Raw genomic sequence first — 15,331 nt, 5'->3', positions numbered from 1 at the left:
AAGATCTGGACGTGATCGGACAGGTTGCCCTTATGCTGGACCCACTGGAACTTCAGGTCCCACTGCAGAGCCCGCATATGCCACCTCGTATGGTTGGTCAGCAGGAAGCCACGAGTCCCAGCAGCCTCAAGGTCGTCCTGAACGAAACCCAGGACAAGGGCTGAATCATAGCCCGAATGTCCTGGACTCGCTGTCCGGGAGGATAAACTCAAAACTGTGCTGTGTCTAGAACCACTCTGATGAAGAGGAGCTTCTGGGAGGGAATCAGGTGCAACTTTGGCAGGCCTGTTTTGAAACTAACTTGTTTGGACGCCCCTACCTGAGCTACGAGAAGAATGAAAGGTAGGAGCGGAAGGAGTACGTGTGGCCGAAAGGCCTAAGGACTTGGCCGTGGCTCGAGGGTCCTTGAAACGCTCCAATGTGGAATCCGCCTTTACAGCAAAAAGGCGAGTGCCAGCGAAGGGCATGTCCATCAAAGTATTTTGGACATCCGCAGAAAATCCAGTCGTCCTCAACCATGCATGACGACGTAGTGCCACCATTGTGGAAATCGCTCTACCCAGTGAATCAGCGGTATCAAAACCAAAACATATCGTGAACTTAGCCGCATCTCTCCCCTTCGCAATAGCACAGATGAGAACCATCCGCACAAATGATTACAAACAAATACTTACTCAACAAGTGACGGGGTACCGCTCTCTCCGGATCTGTGCTTGCTGGCGCGGACAAAGAAAGAACGAACTGACGTCAGCGCGCGTCTAAGCAGCTCCAGTGACGTCATCTCGGCGAATATGATGCCGACGCACGCGGAGCCGTACGACGAAACCTATCGACGCGCAGGGGTACTGTTGACGAAATCTTTCCGGATCCAGTCTGATGCCTGGCGATATTCTAAGGTAAGGAATCTATCACTAACGTGTGTCTTTCAGATTCTACTTTCTTGGTGATAAACACAATTACATGCTAAGCAAGTAATGGCATAGAACTACATTGTTGACTGCAAAATAAAGAGATTCATATCAAACCATACTATCAGTGTAGAGGCACAACCATTTGGCAAGCAAAATTGTTGAGGCAAAGCCCTCCAGTACCCTCTTACAAAGAGATAAGTTGGGCACTGTGATGTTGACCCAGGACTTCCAGAGTCCCCACATTTTCTTGTGGATTCTTGGGCACACACAGGACCAGACACCTGTCCATATTTTCCACTTTAACTGGAGGTGCATCAGTCTCCCTCCATTTCTGTGCAACGTCCTGTCTAGTGAAAATAAATCCCATTTTAAAAAGATTTTATTTTTTAAATCAGCATACATATTGTGAGAAGTTGGCCTGATGTGCAGTGCTCACTATTCTAGTGATCACTATATATCAGTCCAAACAACCCTTATTGATGATTGGTTGTAAGTCAACCTTATAGACCAGCTATCCTAGTAGCATGGATACGAGCAGTCTAAGGCTAAGACTCTAGAGGGCGTGTTAAGCCAGCTGTTTTACCATCACATTACCCCATGAACACCCAGTGAAAGGACACCACACAAGTGTTATGAAAATAAACAGTGTATTTATTAGAATCACAACAACCCTGTACTCGACATGTTTTGATAAAGCGATACCAGAGTTGGCACATAACCGCGAGGATTATAATGCACTTAAGAGTATATGGTATGCGATATCATGGAAACGGCTAAGGGATGGATCCCGAAAGCCGCAGACAGGCTCAGCTCATGCCAGAGCACCATCTCACACGATTCCAAGCACTCTGCCTTCAGGATTGTTAAGGCCTGCCATAGGAGTGACTGATAGGAGATCTGTGTGTCCATTTTAGGGTTAGATATAGGTATACTATATCTAAAGCAAAGGGTGAGTACACCACCTTGCCCCAGCTGTCGTGCAGCCAGTTGTGTCAGTTTTAGTTAGTCAATCCAGGGGTGGCACAATACATGCTTCAGCCCCTGGGAGACTTCTGGGTGCACCTCAGCCCAGGGTACAGGGACTTGGAGAGGGCCCAGTGCCAATTCAGTACCTGAGTACAATTTGGATAGAGAGAACAGCTAGGCTGTGGGTCTGATTAGCAGGCCCACAGCCAGGGAAAGTCGTAAACCAGTGCAGCAAAAAGCAAAAAATCTGGGTGATCATAGGATTGCAGACCCTACTCTCCTACATGACCCCCCCCCAAACTTTGGGACAATAAACTAACCTTGACCAGGTGAGTCTTCTTGCTCTAAGTGGAAATACCTGGAGAGCCCATCAGCATTGCTGTGATCAGTCCCAGGTCTATGCTCCACTGTAAAATCCATCCCCTGTAGGGAAATGGACCACCTAAGCAGTTTGGGGTTTTCACCCTTCATCTGATTTAGCCACAAGAGGGGCTTATGGTCTGTCTGAATAGTGAAGTGAGTGCCAAACAAGTAGGCCCTCAGCTTCTTCAGGGCCCAGACCACAGCAAAGGCCTCCCTCTCAATAGCTGACCAATTTTTCTCTCTGGGTGTCAACCTTCTACTAATGAAAGCAATAGGCTGATCATTACCATCAAAATTCAGTTGAGACAGAACAGCTCCCACACCCAACTCAGAAGCATCTGTTTGGACAATGAATGGCTTGGAGTAATCTGGACTCTTGAGGATAGGTGCTGTGCACATGGCCTGCTTTAGGTCATTGAATGCTTTCTGACAGCTTGCTGTCCACTGAACTTTCTTTGGCATCTTCTTGCTTGTCAGGTCATTAAGGGGGGTCACTATGGACCCATAATTTCTGACAAACTTCCTATAGTACCCAGTCAGGCCCAAGAAAGCTCGAACCTGAGTCTGGGTGATTGGAGGAGTCCAGTCCTTGATGGCCTGTATCTTACTCTCCAGTGGCTGAACCTGGCCTCCACCTACAAGGTGGCCCAGGTATACAACCTGTGACTGCCCTATCTGGCACTTTGTGGCCTTGATAGTGAGGCCTGCCTTTTGCAGGGCCTCTAACACTTTCCTCAGGTGGACCAGGTGATCCTCCCAGGTGGAGCTAAAGACAGCAATATCGTCAAGATAAGCTGCACAGAAGTCATCCAGCCCAGTGAGGACTTGATTCACCAACCTTTGGAAGGTGGCAGGTGCATTTTTCAGTCCAAAGGGCATTACCACAAATTGATAATGCCCTCCAGGGGTAGAAAATGCTGTTTTAGGTTTGGCTTCCTCAGCTAACCTGATTTGCCAATACCCAGCTGTCAAATCAAATGTGCTTAAGAAGTTGGCAGAAGCCAATCTATCTATAAGCTCATCTGCTCTTGGTATTGGGTGGGCATCAGTCTTAGTGACTGCATTGAGGCCTCTGTAGTCTACGCAAAACCTCATCTCTCTCTTACCACCCTGGGTGTGAGGCTTTGGCACTAGAACTACTGGGCTAGCCCAAGGGCTATCTGAGGGCTCAATGACTCCCAGTTCCAACATTTTCTGCACTTCAGTTTTGATGCAGTCTCTAACATGATCAGGCTGTCTGTAGATTTTACTCTTGACAGGCAGACTGTCTCCAGTGTCAACATCATGGGTACACCAATCAGTTTGGCTGGGTGTCAGAGAGAACATATGTCGAAAGGATTGCAGAACTTGCCTGCAATCCTGTTGCTGATGTTCAGTGAGGCTGCCACAAAAGACAACACCATCAACTGACCCATCATCAGGATTCTGAGTGAGCAGGTCTGGGAGAGGGTCACTCTCTTCCTCCTGTCCCTCATCTGTGGCCATGAGCAAGCTCATGTCCTTCCTGTCAACATATGCCTTGAGCCTGTTAACATGGAGCACTCTGAGAGGGCTCCTGGGAGTTCCAAGGTCCACCAAGTAGGTAACCTCTCCCTTTTGCTCAATGATGGTGTGGGGCCCAGACCATTTGTCTTTCAGAGCTGCTGGGGCCACTGGCTCCAGCACCCACACCTTCTGTCCTGGCTGGTACACAGTCAGTACAGCCTTTTGGTCATGCCAAGCTTTTTGAAGTTCCTGGCTGGCCTCAAGGTTTTTAGATGCCTTTTCCATATACTCAGCCATCCTGGAGCGGAGACCAAGTACATAGTCCACTATGTTGGTTGCAGGCTTTTTGAGAGGTCTCTCCCATCCTTCCTTCACCAAACACAGGGGTCCTCTTACAGGATGCCCATACAGAAGCTCAAAAGGGCTGTAGCCAACCCCCTTCTGTGGGACCTCTCTGTAAGCAAACAAGAGGCAGGGGATCAGGACATCCCATCTTCTCCTAAGAGGTTCAGGTAGTCCATGAATCATCCCTTTCAGGGTCCTGTTGAATCTCTCAACAAGCCCATTGCATTGTGGATGATAGGGTGTGGTGAACTTGTAGTTCACACCACACTCTTTCCACATGGCAGCCAGATATCCTGACATGAAGTTTGTACCTCTGTCAGAAACGACCTCCTTAGGGAAACCCACTCTGGAGAACACTCCAACTAGGGCTCTTGCCACTACAGGGGCTGTAGTGGTCCTAAGGGGAATAGCCTCAGGATACCTGGTGGCATGGTCCACCACCACCAGTATAAACTTGTGTCCTGATGCTGTCTGGGGTTCCATTGGACCAACAATGTCAATCCCCACTCTTTCAAAGGGAACCCCCACCACAGGTAGTGGTATGAGGGGGGCCTTTGTTGTGCCACCTGACTTACCACTGGCTTGGCAAGTGACACATGAGCGACAAAACTCCTTGGTATTCTCATTCATATGGGGCCAGTGAAAGTGTGAGACAAGCCTGTCCCAAGTCTTTGTCTGACCTAAATGACCTGCAAGGGGAATCTCATGGGCCAAGGTGAGAAGGAAACCTCTCAGAGACAAGGGGATGACCAGCCTCCTGGTTGCACCAGGCTTGGGGTCTCTTGACTCAGAGTACAGGAGTCCATCTTCCCAGTATACCCTGTGGGCACCTGTGGCATTCCCTGCAGCCTCAGCAGCAGCCTGCTGTCTGAGGGGTTCAAGGGAAGGGCAGCTCAACTGTTCCTTCCCCAGGTCTGCTCTGGAGGGTCCCCCTGAGCCCAGAAACTCAACTTGATCAAGTTCAAGCTCTTTAGGCTCAGTTTCCCTCAGCTCTTCTAGATCAGCCTCCTCAGAGAGTTGATCCTCAACCTGGGGCAAGGGGGAAGGCAAAGCCTTACCCTTACTGCTCTTCTTCTTGGGAGGTGTCTGGTCCATAATTTCAGGATCCAGCACCTGTTCAGTGGGGCATCTTCTGGCCTGTGACCTAGTCACAGCAAGCACATGTGCTGGCAAGCCTAACATCTCCATGTGAGTCCTCTGCTCCACTTCTGACCATTGTGATGACTCCAAATCATTGCCCAACAAACAATCAACTGGGAGGTCTGAACTGACTACCACTTTCTTTTGTCCCTTCACTCCACCCCAGGAGAAAGCTACAATTGCCACACTATGACTAGTAGTGACATTGCTGGCATTGGTCACCAGGAAATCAGTACCTGGCATGATCTGTCCAGGGTCCACAAAGTTTGGTGTCACCATGGTGACACTGGCACAAGTGTCCCTATAGGCCTGAGCCATTTTGCCATTAATCAAAGGTGTCTGCCTGTATTTGCCCAAAGTATTGGGACTTATTTCAGGGGACATATCCATATCCCCTGTACAGACAAGGACAGCCTGAGTGAGTGTGCCAACTAAGTTGTCAGACCCCTCAGTACCCAAGGTTAACCCAACTAATGCCTTGGGAGTGACACTACCACTACTGACTGTACTAGGAGGTGCAGTTGCTTTAGGAGCTGTAGTGGCAGGAGTTTGTCCTCCTCTTTTGGTGCACTCACTAAACCAGTGAGATTTACTTTTGCAGTACTGGCACCACCTTTTTGACTGGCCTTCTTGAGTCTTCTTCTTCTGGGAAGCCTGACCCCCACCCTCTTTGGTTTGTTGGGGACCTGGTGAAGACTTCTGGTCATTTTGCTCATTCTTAACATTACCCTTCTGGTCTGCTTTCTTCTGACCACCCTGGATCTGGTTCTGGTTCTGCTTGATCCTTGTCCTGACCCATTTGTCTGCCTTCTTTCCCAATTCTTGGGGAGAGGTCAGATCTGAATCAACAAGGTGCTGGTGCAGCAACTGGTTCTGACAATTGTTCAAAATGTGTTCTCTCATCATTAGATTATACAATCCTGTGTAATCTGTAACCTTGCTACCCAGCAACCAGCCCTCCAAAGCCTTAGTGGCACAATCCACAAAATCAGACCAGTCCTGAGACTGAGTTTTCTGGGTGTCTCTGAACAGCAACCTGTACTGCTCAGTGGTTAAACCAAACCCATCAACCAGTGTATTCTTCAGGACCTGGTAATTGTTAGCATCCTCCACTCTTGTAGTGAGGAGCTTATCTCTACCTTTACCATCAAAGGAGAGCCACAGTATAGCTGCCCACTGACTCTGGGGAATGCCCTGCACAGTGCAGGCCCTCTCCAGAGCAGCCATCCATTTCTGGATGTCGTCCCCTTGCTTAAAGGGGGGCACTATTTTAGTCAGGTGTTTAGTATCTAAACCCTTCTCTTTATCTCTTGGGAGATTGCTGCCACCAGTGGGAGCTAGCCCACTCATCTGCTGCTCTCTTGCCAGGGCAAGCTTCTCTTTGGCCAGGGCAATTTCTTCCCTTTCAATCCTCAGTTCAGCTTGTCTCATCCTAGCTTCATGCTCCCTTCTCTGAGGGGAAGTAAATCTCCTCTGTGGAGGATTCCTTCTCCCCTGAGAAGAGGCATTAGAGTGCAGAGATCTATTGGAGTCCCTAGAAAGAGATCTATCTCTCCTAACTCCAAGGTTAGGCCCACTTCGGGTTAGTACTGGGGGGCCCCCAGATCCTAGCCCAAGTAAGTCTAAGTTGGTCCTAGTTAGCCTTCTGACTACCTCAAGACCTTTGTCTACCTCATCCCCAGAGAGTACCTCCTGATCCTCCTCCTCAACTGCTGAATCAGTGTTGGGGAGATCTGGATCCCCAGAGGTTCCCTCTAAGGCTGGCATGTTCTCATGTAACTGAGAAAGCTTTCTGGCATCATATGTCTCTAAGAGACCTATCAGAAAGGAAGTGGTGGGGTTAGACCCCTGCTTCAGTTTTCTGGAGACACAGATCTGTCTCATCTCATGGAAACTGAGAGCTGCATATCTTGAAGTGACCTGTGGAGGGTCAACACTGACCAGGGGAGTCTCAGTAGAGTCCCCCTGAGTCGACATGCTTTTCTAGTGAGGTGTAAGTGGTGCACTTACCTACACTATATGTTTGCCTACTGATCCCTTGCTAGAGTTGTAGTTTAGGGTGTGCTAGGCCCTAGGAGCTACAACAGCTGGTTCAGTAGAACTCAGAGTATTCTAAGCTAAGTTATATGTACCTTTAGTACTTATGTGATCTTTCACAAGATATTCTTAGGGCATGTGTGGTAAAACAACAGCAAGCTCAAATCCCACCGCTGCCACCAATGTGAGAAGTTGGCCTGATGTGCAGTGCTCACTATTCTAGTGATCACTATATATCAGTCCAAACAACCCTTATTGATGATTGGTTGTAAGTCAACCTTATAGACCGGCTATCCTAGTAGCATGGATACGAGCAGTCTAAGGCTAAGACTCTAGAGGGCGTGTTAAGCCAGCTGTTTTACCATCACATTACCCCTTGAACACCCAGTGAAAGGACACCACACAAGTGTTATGAAAATAAACAGTGTATTTATTAGAATCACAACAACCCTGTACTCGACATGTTTTGATAAAGCGATACCAGAGTTGGCACATAACCGCGAGGATTATAATGCACTTAAGAGTATATGGTATGCGATATCATGGAAACGGCTAAGGGATGGATCCCGAAAGCCGCAGACAGGCTCAGCTCATGCCAGAGCACCATCTCACACGATTCCAAGCACTCTGCCTTCAGGATTGTTAAGGCCTGCCATAGGAGTGACTGATAGGAGATCTGTGTGTCCATTTTAGGGTTAGATATAGGTATACTATATCTAAAGCAAAGGGTGAGTACACCACCTTGCCCCAGCTGTCGTGCAGCCAGTTGTGTCAGTTTTAGTTAGTCAATCCAGGGGTGGCACAATACATGCTTCAGCCCCTGGGAGACTTCTGGGTGCACCTCAGCCCTGGGTACAGGGACTTGGAGAGGGCCCAGTGCCAATTCAGTACCTGAGTACAATTTGGATAGAGAGAACAGCTAGGCTGTGGGTCTGATTAGCAGGCCCACAGCCAGGGAAAGTCGTAAACCAGTGCAGCAAAAAGCAAAAAATCTGGGTGATCATAGGATTGCAGACCCTACTCTCCTACACATATCTTCGAGTAGACTAAGCAATACCCCAACTCAGCTGCTTTGTCTCAGAATGTACTTAGTTTGGTGCTACTTACCTCTTGGCGATTTCTCTATTTTATTGCCCCTCAGCTTAGCAGGAAAGGGTCATGACTTCAGTTGTGCACTGGCTCAGGTTTTGGAGTAAGCTCCCATTTCCCACCCTCCTCAAACTTTGGACTCCGAGGGCTCGTCCCACCAGCTGCACACAAGGGTCATCAGCCTGCCGGGTCATCAGCCTGCCAGGTCCTCCCGCCTCGGCTGCATTCAGTCAGCACCATAAGCTTCTATTCCCACCTCTTGAATCTCCAGACCCAGGGCATCAAGACAGGGACCATTTCCTACAGGTAACTAACTGATTCAGCAGCGCTTTAGATCCTATGTGTCGGATCCCCAAACAGTCACCACTAGGTACTGTGATTCCCAGACTCACGAACTTCCATGAGCTGAAGCCGTGGTGGGGCACTTTGTTAAGGTCCTGCAGCAGGTTTAAGGGAAAAAAGTCTTCAGCACAGGGCTTGCAAACACCTTGGCCAAAGCAGGTTACCAAGCTGATGCTAGGTCTTGACATTGCAAGGATTATAAAGATATATGAGGAAACTGCCTCTACAATAGAGTGTCCTCCATTTTACCTGTGCAGGTCATGCCCCGTATAACCTCAATGTGTTGATTTCAATCTAACAGTTGGAGTGTTTTAATAATTTGCTTCATCTACTGAAGTTACAGTGAAATTAACTACTGATAAAGGCTATGGATTCAGCAATTTTCCTAAAGCCAAGACAGCAAACAGGACGCACTTGTCAAAGTTGCAGAAGGGCTTAAAACGATCCACTAAAATCCGCATTTTCTCCATTTCTCCAAAGGACAGGTACGGGATGATACGCAGCAAGCCTTGAAGAACACTGGGATTGGAGCGCACAAATGTGCTATTGATCTGGTCCAGAAGCATCACCAGCTGATCCTTGTCTCCAGTCAGAAGGAGGTTCCCCTGTGAAATAAAAAATATTTGAATCAAGTAGCAATTAAGTTAACTTCAATTTAAATTTTCCAAATTTTAGATCTATGAACCTTCAGCACCACCATGCAAACCCAACAAGCATAACCTAAACTTGAAATTAACTTAAAAAAAAAATGCTTTATAGACACCATGCCCAAAATAGAGTAAAGTCAACTTTTAAAGTATCTGGATGCCCACCCCTTGTATCACTCTCCTTTTACATGAATGAAAACACCTCTATGGACCTTTGATGAAGATTCACAAGTTATTTCTTAGCTCAGTTTCTCACAGATACGCTAATTGCAGATTTATCACCTTTTGAAATCTCTCCAAGTGCCAGACTAGATATGACATTTTCCAGCAAGTGCTTCAGTTTTTCTGACAGGTGGTACAATCAAACTCCATGGCGAAATCGAACTACCTCAGCAAGTGATGGCATGGAGCGCTCTGAGAGATGACGTCAATTTTCTTATCAACTCCTCTGCACCCTTGCATATTAATCGTAAAATATATATTCAAGACCTGACAGTGTGCAAATCCTGACTTGAGACCATTTGTGAATCAAACATCCACTTCGCAGAGGAGGAGGTGAGAAATCTGTAGTTAGATGCAGCATCTATCAGAAAAAGTGTTACCAAAGGTATGTAACTTGTTCTTCTGATGGCTACTTCTAAATGCGTATTCCTCACCTTTTGAATACAGATGAAGCAGTACCTCCCTAAAAGGTGAAAGATCTGAGGAGTTGACCTAAACCATAATTGTGGGAAAGTGCCATCTTTCTTGCCTTGGTATTCCCCCACTTTTGTCTGAATTGCTGATGTGCTTTGACTGAGTGTGCCCTGGGCTCCTGCCAACCAGGTATCCAGGGCCTGTGTTCCTTCCCCAAAACTGTACTGAAACAAAACCAAATTGGCATCTATGGCCACCTGTCAGCCCCTAGTAGTTGGTACCCAAGGTACCCAGGGCATGGTGACCAGAAAAGACCCCTGAGGGCTGCAGCACTTATTGTGCCACTCCCAGGGGTACTGTACCCGGGCACCCACACATTGCCTTTGCAGGCTGAGTGCCTAAGTACAGAACTAAAACCAGAGTCGACATGGCACACATCCCTGTGTGCCATGCTCACAGAACCCACTGCCCTGGCATACTTCAGTCACCCCTCTAGCTGGGTGCCCTATGCCAGAGGTGTGGGCACAGGTGAATGAGCTCTGTGTCCCTACAGTACCCAGGGCCATTCCAGGGCACTGTAGGTGCAGTGATGCCATTAAGAGTATATGGTGCTGGGAGGTTGGCATTACGAACTCCACAACACCATAATGGCTACACTGAAGACTGACAAGTTTGGTAACAAACTTCTCAGCACATTAAACCCGCACTGATGCCAGTGTGGGATTTAATGTAAAATGCACCAGAGGGCATCTTAGAGATGCCCTCTAAAACCCGAACCTACAACCCAAGTCTGGGCTGAGTGGCTGCCACACAGCAGACATGTTGCTGGACCCCTGGGTAGGAGAGCCCCCGCTCTCCTGGGCCTGCAACAATGCACATCCTGGGCGAGGTGCTAGGTCTCCTCCCCCAGGATGGGAAGGGGGAAGCTTCAAAGGCATGCCGCCTCTGAGCTTCTCCAGACCATTTGCTGTACCCAGAAACCAGCCCCTACCAGTCCTGCCCCCCACTCTGGCGGGAAGACTGGCGGGAAAAACTACGTCAGGAAGGGGGGTGTGCCAACCTTTGCCAACTCCACCCCTCAGGTGGAAGAGGCGAGGTGAGGCACGACCCCGGGCTCCGGCCATCTTGTAGATGGGGAGCCCTGCCCAATGCCAGCTAGGCTCCTGCCCCTTCCCACAGGAGAGGAGCAGGCTAGGGGCTGTACTCACCCCAGGACAGGGAACCATTGGTCCCTGTCCTTGCCCTAACTGTAATGCCCCTAAAGCACAAGTTACTACTTGTGTAACGATATATCTGTAAGAGACATTAGTTAGTGATAGATTCCTTACCTTAGAATATCCCCAGGCGTCAGACTGGATCCGGAATTTTTTGCGTAGCAATACCCCTGCGCGTCGGTAGGCGTCGTCGGCGGCTCCGCGTCCGTCGTCGTTAGCGCCGGAATGACGTCGTCGGAGTACTTAGACGCCGCCCATGCGCGCTGACGTCAGTTCTGATACACAGCTTTTCCGCGCCAGATACGCAGAGCCATGATAGAACTAACATTGGTGCCAAGAAACTAGGGCCCTGAAAGGGGATGACCTTAACCCTAGATATCGGTTCACAGAACGGGGAGGATGGGTGGGTCGGTAAGGAATCTATCACTAACTAATGTCTCTTACAGATATATCGTTACACAAGTAGTAACTTGGGCATCTGAAAGAGACACGTTAGTGATAGATTCCTTACCTTAGAATAGATACCCCAGCAATACCAACCCCGGTGGTGGGTCTGCGAACCAATAATCACACCAGAAAGTCCTGGAGGACGGAACGGCCAAAGAAGCCATCCCTCCGGACTTGACTGTCCAGGCAGTAGTGTTGTGCGAACGTGTGCAACGAGGCCCACGTAGCTGCCTGGCAAATGTCCTGCAAGGGCACTCCCCGGCCCAGGGCAGTTGTAGTCGCCGTGGCCCGAGTTGAATGAGCCCTCAATCCAACAGGGGGCTCCTTCTTAGCCATGGAGTAACATGCCTGAATACACAAGATGATCCACCGGGAGATGGTCCGCTTAGCGCCCACGTAACCAACAAAGAGTTGGTCATCCACCCGGAACTGGCGTGTGCGATCCAAGTAAAATGAGAGCGCACGTTTTGGGTCCAGACGGTGGAGCCGCTCTTCCTCTTTAGAGGGATGCGGAGGCGGAAAGAAGGTTGGCAAGGTGATAGACTGCCCGATGTGAAAGGCCGTGACAACCTTGGACAGGAAAGATGGCTTAGTACGCAACACCACTTTGTCCGGATAGACAGAAAGGAAAGGGGGAGTACAAGAAAGGGCCTGGAGCTCACTCACTCTCCTGGCAGAGGTGATGGCAACCAGGAAAGCAGTCTTCAGAGTTAGAAGGCGGAGAGGACAGTTGTGAAGTGGCTCAAAGGGAGCGCACATCAGAAACGTAAGAACCAGGTTCAAGTCCCACTGAGGCATCACAAACGGAACAGGAGGGAATGTGTGTGTGATGCCCTTTAGAAATCTATTTACAATAGGGGACTTGAACAAAGAAGGTTGATCAGGCAGCCTTAGAAAGGCTGAAAGGGCAGAAACGTAGCCCTTGATAGTGCCCAGAGCAGAGCCCTGCTGGGCAAGAGAAAGAAGGAAGAGAAAAACCTCAGAAAGAGGGGCAGCAAGAGGATCCACAGCCTTTGCTGTGCACCATGCCACAAATCTGTTTCACCGGCAGGCGTATACCGACTTTGTGGAGGGATGCCTGGCTGCCAGACTGACGTTACAGACTTCAGGAGGCAAGTTCGCAATAACTCCCAGCGCCCCCGTCGTGTCCTCAACCCACTGTCGGACCGCGACCTATGCTCTCTTCTACGCTCTTATGGCCCAGGTCTGGTAAAACACATATCCAACACACACATCCCCATACCCACAATTCTTACAAACCCTCTGAGGCTCCCAACACTCAACAACAGAGGTTCCGTCCCTAACAACCTCAGAAAAGTTCCACTCACTCTAGAAAGCTCGACCACCCTTCTCTCTCCCAAACTCAAATGCATCCTACTCAATTGCAGATCGGCCCAGAGACACTCCTCCGACATCGCTGATCTCGTCTCAGCTATGGATCTGGACCTAGCCATTCTAACGGAAACGTGGCTTACTGAAGCCTCTACCCCGATTATGGACATACTAGTCCCCCCCAATTATCACATCATTAGGCTGGACAGGTCCCCTGGCAAGACGGGCGGGGGCATTGCATGCATTTTTAGGAGCAACCTCTCCGTTACTAAAGTCAACTCCCCCTCCCTTTCCTCCTGTGAACTCCTCTGCCTCGACATCACCAGCAAGGGCAAACAAGTTTGTGCTTTACATCTCATCTATCACCCGCCTGGTGACAATCTCATATTCACCCAACAACTCATGGACATGATCACTTCCAATGCCGGTCGGCAGACCACCCAAGTCTACCTGGGCGACTTCAATCTCCACTGGAACGATCAGAAAGACACAGTGGTGAATAGTCTCAAAACTTTCCTTAATGCGCTTGACCTCACCCAAATATGCGATAGACCAACACACGACAAAGGCTCGATACTCGATCTCATCATCGCCAAAGAGAACTCTACACAACTGGAGGCGATCCAACCCTGCGACTGGTCAGATCACCACATTATCACCTTCTTTATCAATGAAAAAGTTAAACCTAACCCGGCTCAACCAATCAAATCCAAAACATGGAAAAGGGACATGAAGAATCTTAACCCCTCTACCCTACCTCCACACATCGGCAATCTCCTCCTTCCCTCCTCAGGTGCCTCGGATGTTCAATCACTGACCGACCACTACCTTGACTCTATGAATACAATAGTCAATGAAGTCGCCCCACTGCAACTGAAGAGAGTCTCCACCAAAATTTCTAACCCCTGGTATGACGATAGACTCAATGACGACAGGCGTACTATGCGAATGGCAGAGCGCACCTGGAGATCGGACCCTTCAGCACTGCACCTCAAAAGGCTTAAGAACAAGAGAAATGCCTACTTCAGGAAAATAAAGCTCACAAAGTCGGACTTCTTTAGCCGCCAGTTGGACCAATCAAAAAACAGGCCAAGAAAGCTGTTCGAACTAATCAAGACCCAAACAAAGGCACAACCCTTACAATCAAACAGCACAACAAGCGACACCCCACACTGTGAAGCCTTCTCTGCTTTCTTTAAGCTAAAGTCTGACAACATAAGAAATGTCCTCATCACGGATGTAAGCCGATTCCCCAACCACACCAGAATGTCTAACAATCAACCTAAAAACAAGGCATCCTGGCTGTACTTCGATACCTACTCGGAAGAAGCAATACACAAACTGCTCTGCACCTTGAAGCCCTCTAATCACCTCACTGACCCTCTACCTGCTAATGCTGTAAAAGACTTCATCCCCTTGCTCCTCCCTCTCTGGACCAAAATCATCAATAGCTCCCTACAACAAGGCCTAATTCCAGACTCCCTCAAGGTGGGGCAAGTCACGCCTATACTCAAGAAACCTACAGCTGATCCGTCTGACCTAAACAATTACCGACCCATCACCAACATCCCCACCCTGGCCAAACTGCTGGAGAAATGTGTCCAACTCCAACTAACAAAACACATTGATCAATTTGATCTCCTCAACCCTCATCAATCAGGCTTCCGAGCGAAACATAGCACGGAAACAGCTATGACACACATAATTGATGACGCCCTCCAAATTCTTGATCGCAATGAGTCCTGCCTCCTCATCCTTCTTGACCTCTCTTCAGCATTTGACACGGTCAAACATGAGAACCTGCTGGAGCTGCTAAGCACTAGAATGGGTCTATCGGGAACTGTTCTCAAATGTTTTTCGTCCTTCCTTCACAACCGGTCTCAGAAGTTCAAAATCGACAATGTGCTATCTACACCTGTGCCTGCAGATCTAGGTGTCCCACAAGGATCCTCCCTCTCCCCCACACTGTTCAACCTCGTCATGGAACCGCTCGCCACCTTGCTCCAAGCTTCCAATGTCCAATTCCATATGTACGCCGACGACACACAACTTTACCTAAAGCTACAGTCCCCGGAAGATATCAAACATCTGAACTCCACACTTATTAACAGTCAATCTTGGCTGGCCGATAATCACCTCAAACTAAATGCTCTGAAAACTGAGTTCCTACTCATCTCACCCCCGGCGAAAATTTCCACCACCCAAACCTGGCTCAATAATCTAACAGCACTCAATGTCCAACCTACCATCGTGGATTCGGCGAAATCCCTAGGCATCACACTCGACGCCAAGCTCAACATGCAGCAGCACGTTAGCATGGCCACAAAAGGAGCTAATTTCCAAATCAACACACTGAGGAAAATTAAACCTTTCCTCC

At 48.8% G+C, this 15,331-nt stretch overlaps 1 protein-coding gene across 11 annotated transcripts in view; it reads right to left on the bottom strand.

Moving 5' to 3' along the window:
- The window catches only part of UBR4 (ubiquitin protein ligase E3 component n-recognin 4), a 2,329,353-nt gene that overhangs the window by 118,741 nt on the left and 2,195,281 nt on the right, over positions 1-15,331 (bottom strand). For all 11 annotated transcript variants that reach the window (XM_078642504.1, XM_078642505.1, XM_078642507.1 and 8 more), the window contains one exon: positions 9,093-9,283. In XM_078642504.1, coding sequence (XP_078498630.1) covers positions 9,093-9,283 — 191 coding nt within the window. The remainder of the gene's footprint in view (positions 1-9,092; positions 9,284-15,331) is intronic.

This window comes from Lissotriton helveticus, chromosome 5_1 (genome assembly GCF_964261635.1).
Source record: "Lissotriton helveticus chromosome 5_1, aLisHel1.1, whole genome shotgun sequence".
Classification (NCBI taxonomy): domain Eukaryota; kingdom Metazoa; phylum Chordata; class Amphibia; order Caudata; family Salamandridae; genus Lissotriton; species Lissotriton helveticus.
Note: the sequence above shows the minus strand (reverse complement) of the source record. Positions and strands in the feature narration are given on the sequence as shown.